This window comes from Enhydra lutris, unplaced genomic scaffold (genome assembly GCF_002288905.1).
Source record: "Enhydra lutris kenyoni isolate GAN:26980312 unplaced genomic scaffold, ASM228890v2 scaffoldscaffold31, whole genome shotgun sequence".
Lineage (NCBI taxonomy): Eukaryota > Metazoa > Chordata > Mammalia > Carnivora > Mustelidae > Enhydra > Enhydra lutris.
This window is the reverse complement of record NW_019154115.1, coordinates 19,485,563-19,498,206: the sequence shown is the minus strand read 5'-3', so window position 1 is coordinate 19,498,206 and position 12,644 is coordinate 19,485,563. Positions and strand designations below refer to the sequence as shown.

The 12,644-nt window shown below is 55.8% G+C and overlaps 1 protein-coding gene across 1 annotated transcript in view; it reads right to left on the bottom strand.

The window, feature by feature from the left end:
• Positions 1 to 12,644, bottom strand: part of LOC111153274 (SMAD family member 6) — a 120,343-nt gene continuing 107,699 nt past the window's right edge. The window contains exon 4 of the mRNA XM_022512194.1: positions 1 to 558. Coding sequence (XP_022367902.1) covers positions 17 to 558 — 542 coding nt within the window. The 3' untranslated portion in view covers positions 1 to 16. The remainder of the gene's footprint in view (positions 559 to 12,644) is intronic.

Below are 12,644 nucleotides of genomic sequence, written 5' to 3'. Positions count from 1 at the left end.
GGGGCGCGGGCCGCCGCTATCTGTGGCTGTTGAGGAGGACCTCGAGCCAGCACGGGCAGGAGGTGATGAACTGCCTTGAGTAGCAGGGCCCCCAGCCCTTGGCGAAGCTGATGCGGACGCTGTTGGGGTCGTAGGGCCCGTCGGCGGCATCGGGCTCGGGCCCGTGCTGGAGCAGGCCCGAGCGCTCGAAGTCGAACACCTTGATGGAGTAGCCGGGCGGCACCTTGCGCACGACGAGGGCGCGGCCGCCGGGCGCGTCGAGCGTGGGCGAGTTGACGAAGATGGGGTGCTCCGCGCGGTTGTAGGCCCACACGCCGTCGGGCTCCTTGCTGAGCAGGATGCCGAAGCCGATCTTGCTGCGCGTGCGCCGCACCGACTCGCTGCGCTGCTCCAGGTTGAGCTGGCCCAGGCAGAAGCCGCTGCCCTGAGGTAGGTCGTAGAAGATGCTCACGGCCTGCTCGTACACCGCGTAGAGGCGGCCCACGCGGGTCCGGTGCTCCCAGTAGGCCACGCTGCACCAGTGGCTCGGCTTGGCGGCATCCGGAGACATGCTGGCGTCTGCGGGGCAAGCACAAGGCATGGGGAGAGGGGTAAGTGGGCGGCAGAGGGGGGGCACAGGGGCGCCCTTTCCCCAGGCCAGGTGGCTTGGGTTTTTCATATAAAGTACGGTGGGGTTTCCAGTGCTCAGCACACCTGAGGGCAGCGCCACCGCCTGCCGGGTAGTCCTCCTGAACCGTAACTCGTGGGAGAACAGACCCCTAACACACCCGCCGAGGGGGGCACCCAAGTTTAGGAGCCCACGGAGACGGCAAGTCACCTGCTGTGTGCTCCGGCTGCGGGTACGCAGACAGGAACCGCACCCGGTTCCTGCCCGTAGAATTTTCCAAGCTCAAGTTAGCAGGAGAGGGATAACCGCCCCCCTCCCACACACACACGCCCAAAGGAAGGGCTGCACACTGCACTTCTGGCTACACCTGACTCACTGGGTCCTCCCATCACTCCGGGTCGAGGCCACCTTCTCCTCACCTTACACAAGAGGATCCAAGACTTGGCAGACCCCAGCAGCCTGCCAAAGGCCACACACGGTCTGAGCCCTGCCTGCCCAAGCCTCAACCTGAACAGAGTGGGATTAAGTTATTGGGGGGCATACATCACCACTCGAAAGGGGACTCGGGCACAGGAAGACATGGTGGGGTGGGGGAGTTGGCCCCCAGAACTCCTTCCCAGTTTTGGCCTTGAGCAAGATGCCTAGTTTCCCAGTCTCTCTTGGCACAAAGTACAGATTTTCACCCAAACTGCAGCCCTTTCTGCCACATTGGGAAGCTGAGGGTCTCTGAATGTTAAAGCAAAGTTGCTTTTGTTAAAGCAATTGTTAAATTGCTTTGATTGTTAAATTGTTAAAGCCAGGGCTCCAGAGATCACCAGCTCTCAAAGGTGTGTGCTGCCCCTCTCTGGCCCTCAGTTTCCCCATGGACAGCAAAAGGGTGGCCTGGATAACAGGAATCCCTTTCCCCTCCAGCTTGAGGCATGTGTGCATGTCTGGATGAACGATTTTCTGACACCAGACCGAAGGCCACACAGAGGCCAGGACCTGTCAGAGGGACTGCCCCTCAAGGACAGCGGGCAACCCCCTCTTTGCTGCTGTCGTGTATGGGCAGCTTCTCAGATTCTGAAGCTTTTGCACATCTGGCCCTTCCTTTGAGGTCAGCTCTGAGAAGCAGGTGGTCTACCCCGTGAGGGGACATGTTCCCACACAGCCCTTGGATGGGGCTCATACTCAGAGGGAGAGGTTCCCCCGAGACTATGATGGGAGCACAGCAAGGCACTCTATGGCGTAGCTTCTCCAAGATCAAAGTCCAACCAAACCCCAGGAAGAAAACACGGCTAACAACCTCATTCAGGAGCCTGGGCGAGGTCAACTGTCTGCCTTCAGCCCAGCCCCGCCTAGAAGCCCTAGAGCAGCGGGGTGACAGGGCCCCTCAGATCCTCCTATGCCCCAGCAGGCCCACCTAGCCACCTAGCAGGAAACTGTCTCCTCGAAGGGCCTCCTGTAGGCTGCCAGCTCTGCTGAGGCCTTGGACTGGGCAGAGCCCCAAAGGGCATGCCCCTCACCCTCGGCCGGGTGTCGAGGTCCCAGACACAGGTCCCCAGGCCACTCCCTGAGAATGTATTATTTTGCCTCATAGTCCCCTCCAGGCAGGCTCCTTCTGGTTCTGGCCAGTGGGGGGATGGAGGAGGGGAGGAAAGACACTGGTCCTTGCCCTCAGCTGACTTGCCCCTTGGCCAACAGGTAGAGAAACAACTCTGGCGTGGGGTGGGCGACCAGGCTGCTGACAACTAGGCCGGTCCCAGCAGGTGGGCAGCCAGGTACACTGCAAGCCACCGCCCCTCTCTCCCTCCATCCATCCATCCATCCATCCATCCATCCATCCGGTACAGCTCTGGAAATTTCCAAGAGGAAGCAAAGCAGTGCCATCCCAGCCTGGCCGCGAAACCCCAGTACCAGTCTTCTCATGAGCCATGAAAGTTCCTTTAGTGCACTAGAAACAGAGAGGTAGGGAAGCAAACATCTGTGCCTGGAGAAGGTTGAGGGACAGGAGAGGCAACACGTGTCCCCTTCCTCCCAACAGCCTTGGATCACTTCTGTTACCAGCCCCTTTCACAGGTGAGAAAACTGAGGCCCGGGGAGGTGCCATGAGCTGGTGGAGGGTATACACGAGGGAGTGCCAGGCCACTCTCTGGAGTGGTGGGGGGCTCTCCTCCACACTCCAGGTAGACTCCCCACTGAAGCCCCCCGCACTGTGCAAGTCCTCTCCTTCCCTAAGACTCAGTGTTGCTGTGTGTAACTAGACTGCTCTCACTGTCTGAATCCTAGAGGTGCTCACCCACAAGCCGGTGAGTCATACCCCCCCCGCCCCCGCAAAGAAAGGCCTTCTCTCCCCAAGGGCGCACTGCAGCTTCACTGAGGCTTACTACTGTCCCAGCTCTACAGATAAGGCTCAGAGGGCCACCCAGTCATAAAGTGGCAGCTCTGCCCCAGGGTGGAGCCCCTCTATCATAAAAGGCAAAGAAGCACTTTGGCAGTCTGGGGGAGGGCAGGAAGGGGAGGAGGGGGGTTGAGAGTAATGGAACTGAAGGCCTTTGAGGGGGATACTTCCTGACCCTCTCCTCTTAGCTCCTCCCACCCCGGCCAAGCCAAATGCCCCTCATCATCTACCCCCACGTCATCAGTACCCATGTCCCAGCCTTGCTCCAGCATTCCTCATGGGGATTGGATCCTGTGCTTGGGAGATGAACCCCAGAGCTATCCTAGGGCCCTAGGGCCCAGCCTGCCCCAACCGTCTGGCTCAGGGACACTGCCTGGGCCAGGCCTCACCTCCCGCAGCCTCTATGGTTAAGCAGACTGGGTAACACTTCATCACAGCTGGGCTCCTGGCCAAGTCTTCCAAATTCCAGAAGATAGACTGCTGCCTCTGAGAAGCCCTCTCTGATCTCCCCCTCCCATGCACCTGCGGCCTTCAATGCAGTCACTCCTGATGCCTGAGCAGGTGTCTGTGCTGTTGGTCAGTGCCCCTGGCTGGTCTAGACTTTCCAGGAGGAAGGGGTGTGCCTCAATCCTCTTTACCTCTGTCCCGAAACTGCATGTATCCCCAGGGCGCTCTCAGAACATGCTAAAAGGGAAGGAGGAAGGAAATAAAATTCATCCTAAGGGTCAGCCCAGTGCCCTCCCCCCCAGCTCCCATTGGATCCTGACCAGCAGGTAGGGCCGGGGGTCTCGGACCCCGAGGGACGGTGGGCAAGGACTTAGGTCTGAAGTCTCCCAGAAGCAAGCCAGCAAGCGGGCCCATCACCATGTTCAGGGTCTCCCTGTCCCCACCCAGCTTTTGGGGTCTTGGGGCCCCAGAGCTTAAGGGACCCACTGATGTCATCTTGTCCAGGGAGCCCCAACACTTTGGGCTTTCGCAAACCAATAAATTGTTCAACAGAGGGACTGTGAATGTACTGGGTTACTACTGTTTTATTTTGTCATGTACAGACTTATTGAAAACCCCAAGACCGTCGACTACTACTAGCACAAAAGAAAATATAATTTGATACTAATGAAACAGGTAGGACCTAAATCAGAAATGTAAAAGTTAACATGATTAAATATAAGAAATGTTCTCATCTCTTTCATTGTGGACCAGTGAAGATGCAGTGCAGAGACTGGCCTGTGGGAACCACTAATTGAATCCAATGTCCTTGTGCCCACGGACGGCACCCCAGGGGTCCAGTGGGACTCACCCAAGCACACACAACAGCCGGATAGCAGCACTGGGACCAGAATTTGGGACCCTAGAACTCTAATTTAATGCCTGTCCCAGGAGCCAAAGGGTTTCAGAGTGAGACAGACCTAAGGCTCTCGCCACTGACTGGAATGTGTGGCCATGCACCAGCCACTGAAGTGTCCCTAAGCCTCAGTCTGCCCACTTGTAAAATGGACTTATTCCTGATCCAGTGCCTCATTTATGCAGTTCATCTTGAGGTTTTCTGGAAACTCCAGCAGCAGATCAATCAGGTGCAGAAAGAAGCAGCTGTCTCTTTACTGGTTCCAGTGCTGGCCCTAACCCTTCACAGGCTGGGGCCCCTTAGGGCTGTCGGGGGTCACAACCCAGGGTCACCACCATGGGGGGTTATGATAGGACAGTGGATGGCAGTGCCCCTCACTAACTGTATAGCACTGTACTGATGGGAAGGGTAAGCTTCTAGCCTGGAGCCTGAGGTTGAGGTTAAAGAGGGGGGCTTATTAGCACAGGAATGACGAATGGAGCAAGGCATGGCTGAATGTCTAGAACCAAGTCAGGGGCCACTGTGGCTGTTTACACACACACACACACACACACACACACGGATTCGGGTCTCATGCACTGTGGCGGACACAAGCTGACCAGCTCTCTGCGAGTGAGAAGGCCAGTCCCCCAAATTCTGCCCTCCCCACAGTGGCAGAGCCCCACTCCACGGCAGTGCTCTTCATCCTCGGCCCGGCTGCCGCTCGGGCGCAAGGGGACAGTCTTCTGCAGAAGATCTTTTTCTCCTCGTGGATGCAAGGCTGTGGTCCCGCCATCAACCTAATTAGGAACCAGCTCCTTAATTGCAAATAAATACCAGGGAGTCAGAGCCGAGTGAACAACATCAAAGATGACCGCGCTCTGACCGAAACTCCTGCTCACTACCCCCTGCTCAGGGCCTGGCCTAGTTCCCAGCCAGACTCTGGGTCCCGGCTGGGAGGGCTCTGGGCTGGGGGTGGGAGGAGAGGAGAGGCGTGGTCTGGCGCTGTGTATGGGGTGGACCTGGCAGAGTGGCCCCAGGCTGGGGGGTCAGAAGTCCTGCCTCTGGGCCTGCACCGGGCAGTCCCTCTTCCTTTCCCTGGCCTCTGGCTTCCCATCTGAATAATGGGCTCAAGATTTCTGCGATTTAGGGAATGTTCACAGCAGCTCTACTTGGAATCACCTGAACTTGGCAGACAGCTCAGATGTCCATCAACAGGAGAATGGATATTAGGGACTGAGTATTTGTGAACCCCCGAAATTCAGATACTGAAATCCTAAGCCCCAGTGTGATTGCCTTTGAAGGCGGGGCCTTTGGAGGGTGATTTGGTCATGAGGGTAGAACCCTCCTGAATGGGATTAATGCCCTTAGAACAGAGACCCAGGAGAGTTCCTTCACCCCTTCTGCCCTCCCAAGGACATGGCGAAAACATGGACACCTATGAACCAGGAGCTGGGCCCTCACTAGACACCGACACTTGTCAGCACCTTGATCTTGGACTCCCCAGCCTCAGGAATGGTAAGAAATAAATACGTGTTGTTTAAGCCACCCAGGCTACAGCATTGTTGTTACAGCAGCCCAAACAGACTAAGATCATGGAAACACAGAACTAAGGGACATCCGTAGGACGGAATGCGACTCACCAATAAAAAGGCACGAACTAGTGAAACACACAACACCGCGGGTGAATCTCCAATGTATTGTGCTAAGTGAAAGAAGCCAGACACAGAAGATAGGCTGTTTGTTTCTATTTATAGAACATTCTTGAGCAGACAAAACGAACCTACGGTGATGGAAATCAGAACAGGGATTACCTCTGGGGAGTGGGAATGACTAGGAGGGGGTGTGAAAGAACGTTCTGGAATGATGGTCATGTTTGACATCTGGATTGGTACCATGGCAACTGGGGTGTACACGTACATGTACATCCGAAGGCACCACCTATATTCGGAAGAGTGGTGCATTTAAGTGTAGCTATGATGCCTTGAAAGCAGGAGTATGTGCTGCTAGGGCAGCTCCCTATGGCTGCCCTGGAATGGCCTCAGCAGGGCTCTGCGGTGGCCCAGGGGACAGCCCCTGTGTTTCCAGACAAGGCACTGGTGACCCAGCCTCCCCGTGGTGCCCACATTCCTGCCACCAGAGGGTGGTGGACACCTGTGGTGGGCAGGAGGAGACTGGCCCACAACAGGCACTCTCCCCTGTCCCCAAGCCAGCCCCTCTGATGGCTGGCATTCCTTCCTCTCCACCTCCCAACATGTTACTGGGGGGGGGGGGGGGGGCACCGAGGGGGCTGACTGCAGCCTGGGGGAGGCGGGAAGAGCTGAAATCCCAAGAAAAGCCTTTAGCTTCTTCGAATCAGCAGTTTTCTGTCAAAACAAGGGGCAGGAACGTTCCTGTGGGCTCCCCCGTGGGCTGCACGCTCCAGAAGTCTGAGCATACGCAATGCAGCTTGTTTTCCTCGTGATCACCCCCTTTCAGTTTGGCCAAACTGCCTCAGACCCAGCCATCCTGTGAAGGGAACCAGAGATGTACCCAGGTTCAAGTCTCTGGTCCCTTAGGCTCTAAGAGAGTGAGATGGGAAGACTCAGAGCATTGGCAGGCTGGGCCCCTGAGTCCTCCTGGTCTCCAGGGGCTGGGCGGGTTAGCCCGTATGCCTCAGTGTTCAAAGCCTTTGCTGCTGCCTCCCCGCCACCTGGGGCCACAGCAGCCTCCCTGCCTCTCCCCGGGGTTGGATGGAAAGAGCTGACACAGCCACACTTCACATGAGCAGAGAGAGCCAGGGCAGACAGACCCCGACCCTACCAAGGGCTGGGAAGGGAGACTCAGAGGCCCAGAGAGGTGAAGTGACTTGCCCAAGGTCACCCAGTAAGCTGGCAGCAGAGCCTGGAGAGGAGCCCCCAGAGGGCTGGCTTTTCCAGTCCCCTTTTCACAGGCCGCACTGGGGCCTCCTGCCCTCAGGGAAAGCTCCTTTCTTCTGTCCCATGTCATGCCTGTGGCTTCAAGTTCCTGTCCAGCCAGCAGCTTTTTCATCTGCGGCTCCCAGGCCTGGGAGTAATTATGTGGCCCTGGATCTGGTTAACCTAACACCCCTTTAAAAGCCCTGTTTGCCCATTAGATAAGTAGTTTTTATAATCAAACGTAAGGGGGAAAAAGGAGTTTCCACTTAACCTTCCTTTGTCATTTTAAGCTGCAGAAATGGCTTTGGGTTTTGCAGCAAGTTCAGAGATGTAGCATTCATTAGAGGCTCTTTTTTTTCTTCTTCTTTTTTTTTTTTCCTTTGTTAAGGGAGGGGGAGACCAGTCCTTTATCCATTGGGCTCTGGCAGTAAAAGCAGAGAAGGAATGTGCACCGGGCCATGTCATGTTAATGGTCAACAGCTCAGAACGAGTCTCTCCGCTGAACTCTTTCCAAAAGCAGGGCCCAGCTGACAGGAGTTTCCTCTTATTCGCTCCCACTCGCCCCTCCCCACCCCCCACCTCAGCTCCAGCACCTTTGGCTCCTAGAGGAAGCCAGGCTTCCAAGAGGAAGTTCCTAATCGGTCATTACATCACGGGCGGTCTGGCCACCGCTGCTGCCTGCCCAGGGTCCACCTCAGGGGCCAAGGACCGCGCTGGCCACCACCCCCCCCGCAGCCAGTAGGCTAGCCGGCTGCTCTGCTTGGGGATTCCCCCCGCCCACCCCCAAGACAGGGATGAGATGGGAGTGCCAAGGGGGAATGACAGCAGGAGAGGAGGGAGGCCAGGAAACACACAGGCCGTGTGGCCCAAAAGGACAACTTTACAGAGGAAAAAACTAAGGCCTGAAGACGTAAAGTGACTTGCCAAGGCACACTGGAAACTCACCACTCAACCAGGACCCACTGGGGGCCTCCTGCGCAGGGCTGGATTTAAGAACGTGGTTTCAGGGGGCACCTGGGTGGCTCAGTGGGTTAAGCTGCTGCCTTCAGCTCAGGTCATGATCCCAGGTCCTGGGTTCAAGCCCCACATCGGGCTTTCTGCTCAGCAGGGAGCCTGCTTCCTCCTCTCTCTCTGCCTGCCTCTCTGCCTACTTGTGATTTCTCTCTGTCAAATAAATAAATAAAATCTTTAAAAAAAAAAAAAAAAAGAACGTGGTTTCAGGAGCAGTGAATGCTTCCTGCATGTGAATCTCAGTTCTGCCACTCACCAGCTGTGACATCTTGGGTACACAACTTCACCTCCCCGGGCCTCAGTTTCCTAATCTGTGAAATGGGGATGCAATCATCGCTTACTTCAGTCAGGCTGCTGGGATTCATTTCAAGGGCACCAAATTAATGCCTGGTTCGAAATAGGCACTCCGTAAGTAACAGCTGTTCCTATTCTTACTAATATTATTAACCACTGTCAATCTTATCTTTCTGTATTATTTGTATACATTATTTAACAGACTGAGTCGGCTCTTTGGTTCATAAAGGTTTTCGCATTAGGTAATAATATCTACAGAGATAAGACATGCCAATGGAGTTGAGAATCAAGGGGAAATAGTAGCAGTAATAAAATAAACCATCCAATAATACTAATAATACTAATATATCAGCCACCATTTAATGAACCGTTACCAAATGCCAGGCAGAATACGAAGCACTTTCAATGCACTATCTCAACATCTGGCAAGTCACTTTTACACTTCCACCAGCCCTCTCAGTCACTCCCATTTTAAGATAAAGGAACCGAGGCCCAAAGGTCAGGTAACGTGTCCACAGCCCCCAGCTAGGAAGCTGCAACACTGGGATTTGAGCTCCACTATCTGGGCTTTGAGACAGGGGACTCTGCACTACCCCAGTGGTTGCAACCTGGAGAAGAGCAGGGTAATGCCACTATCAGGGACCACCCGGCCAGGTCCACTCCGAGCTGGCAGGGGAAGGTTCTATAAAGACTCGACATAAAAAGGGGTCTTTGGGGGTGCCTGGATGGTTCAGTCAGTGAAGCATTGGACTTCAACTCAGGTCACGGCTCCCTGCTCAGTGGGGAGTCTGCATGTCCCTCTCCCTCTGCCTGCCACTCCCCCACTAGTCACGTGCACGTGCGCTCTCCCTCTCTAATAAATAAAACCTTTTTTAAAAAAGGGGGAATCCTTGGATGTGGCACTGTGGGGGGCCACCACCCCACCATGTGCTGCCCACCTTACCATTACCAGGAGGGCGGTGCAGTTTTCGAAGAGCAAACGGCACAACGGCTACCAATGGCCCCCTACGGAGTCCCGCAAACATACATACTTTCTTAGCGTTTCAGTTTTCACACCCCCCCACCCCTCCAAAACCCAATGAGCGTTTTCTAGATGCTACAGTGCAGAACCATGGTTTTGGGGAAGGGATACTAACCCCAGCGGAGTCCCGGGGTCGGGGGGCAGGCACGCAGGCTCTTTATCATGCTCTCTCTAGAAGCTGCCATTTCTATCCAAGAGATGGAATCATCCCCTTCTCCGAGGACAGAGCCCGGGTTGGCGGGGCCACAGGGCAATGCGGGGTGGGAGTCCTGAGTGGTGGCCTCACACCCTCTGCTGGGCCCTTCATGCTGCCTCATCGGCTCCCTCTGCTCTTCAGGGTGGTCCCCAGAGCCTCCGTCCGCCCTGGATGGGGTTGGGGGCGGTGTGCAAGGATAGTCTGTGGCGGACACAGGCCAGAACAGGCCTTCTCTAGGGAAAGGACTGCGGGGCCCTGCAGGAAGGCCTTTCTTCCAGCCTCCGCGCCCTGTCCCTGGCCTGCTCGACCTCGCATCTCTGGTGGAACAAAGTGGCAGCCTGGGCCGTGGTGGGGAAGATTTCCACTCCTTTTTCCTGTGCTGTATTCAAACAAATCCTGAAAAGCAAACTCCTGGGGCACCCTTGACAGAAAACAAGTTCCCAGCTGGGCCCTAACACACAGGCCTGCTCCATGTCCCCCCTGCAACCCCACCCCACTTTCCCCAGGACCTACTGCTTCAGGGAGACCCACCAGGGGGGCAACACTGGGGCCCTGCTGCCATCAGCATTCATCTCGCTCTGCCGCCCCGGTTAGATTGTTCCAGGCTCCCTGTACCGAGGGAGCAGTGGCTTCTCTCCCTGTGTCTCCATGCCCTGTGGTCCAAGCTCCCTTCTTACAACACTCTGCGGGAGGCTACAGCCTCCCATGGCCACCCCAGAGGCTGCCATCAGCCTGGAGGATCAGACGACACCAGAAACACCGTGCACCTGCCTGGACCAGCCTGGCCCTCCTAAAGGAAACCCAGTCACCTAAGCCAGAGGCAGAAGAAGACCCCCAAGGAGGCGGGTCTGGGACCCAGTCCAGAGTCGGGGAGAATTCAGGTTCCCTGGGCCCTGCGAGGGAAGGACGGAGACAGGTCTGCCGAGAGGAGAGACAGCGATAAGCAGCTTAGAAAATCAGCCCACATTTTCAAGAAGGAACCAGTTTCTGCAACAAAAGCCTCTGAACTTTGCTCCCATTCCAAGTTCTCTTTTGTCTTATATCACAAAGTCGACTCTGAATCTGTTTGTTTGTTTTCTTATGCAGAGACCTACTGGGGTGGGAAAGCCTTGCTTTTCATACTGCGCCTGGAAAGATTCTGAAGTAACACTATTTGTGCAAGATCATGAAGCTGCGCACCACCTGGGTCCCCAGGAAAGAGGCGGCAGTTATGAGAAGGGAAGAGGCCCCCCAGTCCTCCCTGCCTGCAGGTGGGCCCTGCTGATGGCCCAACTCCCGAATTCACACACAAACCGTCCCCTCCCAGGTCTTCAGGGTTCTCGGTCCCCGGAGCTGGGTGTTCTATTTTGTTTTTCTTCTTCTTTTTTTAATATTTTATTTATTTATTTGTGCGAGAGAGAGTGCACGCACAGGATGCAGGGCTCGATCCCAGGACGCCGGGACTATGACCTGAGCAGAAGGCAAACACTTCAACTGAGCCACCCAGGCACCCCGTGAGCTGGGTTTCCATCTTCAAGCTTTAAGTGCCAACATTGGCTGATTCAACCCAACCTGACTTCCCTGTTGGATCCGAGACTACAGAGAACAAAATCGACCCTTTGGGGGGTTCAGGGACAGCCTGGAGGTGCAGGGATGCAGTCTATGGCAGATGGTGGGGAGCTCCGGGGTCTGGGGAATGTGGGACCCCTCTGCTTTTCTTTCCTTTCCCAAATACAATTCTACTGGAAAACCTCCTGCCCTGGACTTCTGCTTGGACCCAACATAAAGCCATAAAAGCAAAGTACCTCAAAATCTCCCTCCATCAGCCTGTCTCAGCTCTCAGGGGCAGGGACCTAAAGCTGGTACAGAAACGGCCCGCGGGATAACCAGGTGAGGCCACCCACAGCCCGGACCCCTCAAATCCCTGGCTCTGTCACCTCCTGCCATTGGGGTCCCTTCTCCCTGTGCCTTGAACACCCTCCTCTGTGTGTACTTTGTCCCTCCTACTCTCCCCTGATCTGGCAGGCTCCTGAGACTGCCAATTTGCAAAACTGGTCTGTGGGCAGGTCCCTCCATCTCTGAGAGCCAGGACCGGCTACGTACTTTTGGGGGCAATACGAAAATGAAAACGTAGGGTTCCTTGTTCAAAAATTATTCTGGGGCCGCCTGGGTGGTTCAGTAGCTTAAGCGTCCAACTTGATCTCAGCTCAGGTCTTGATCTCAGGGTCTGGGAGTTCAAGCCCCATGTTGAGCTCCGCATTGGAGGAGGAGCCTTCTTCAAAAAAGGATTTAGAATTTCAATGGTGAAGGCGGGGGTGGGGTGGGGGGGGGGTGTGTGCACTGGATGGAGCGGAGGCCCCACCTGAGCACGGGTCTGGAGTGAGGCACGCGATGATGCACACCAAGAAGGGAGTCTACGGAGCACTGGTTTCCCCTTGCAGATTAACTCACTCCAGGGGAGTTAGCGAAGGATCTCACGACAGATTCCTCCCCTAATCCCCAACGTTTGTCAGACTCCTGCTCACTCAGGATCCTTGGAAAAGCCTTCCTCCAACCCTGGGTGTGACCACATCCTGTCTGATGCTGCTATCAGGAGGGCCCGCGTGTCCAACCCACTCACCCAAGAGAGGACTGGCCCTGGATGAGGCTGCCCTCGGCTCTGCCTCTCCTCCCCTGGGCCCTGGCGCCATGAGCCCGACAGGGTGCTCTCGACAGTGGGGTGCCAAATGGCTTTTACAGCTGGGAGCTGGGGTAGCCACTGGGAAATCCCTGGGTCTTCCCTGGGTCTGAAAAAGGTGAGCAGCCACACCTGTTCCCAGCTGACAGGTGACAACACGGATGCTCAGAGGCCCGGACACCCAGGCAAGGAGGGCGAGGCTTCATTTCTACTTGAGGATCCTCATGAAGCAGCCCGGCCAATGAATCCCAGACCAGCTCA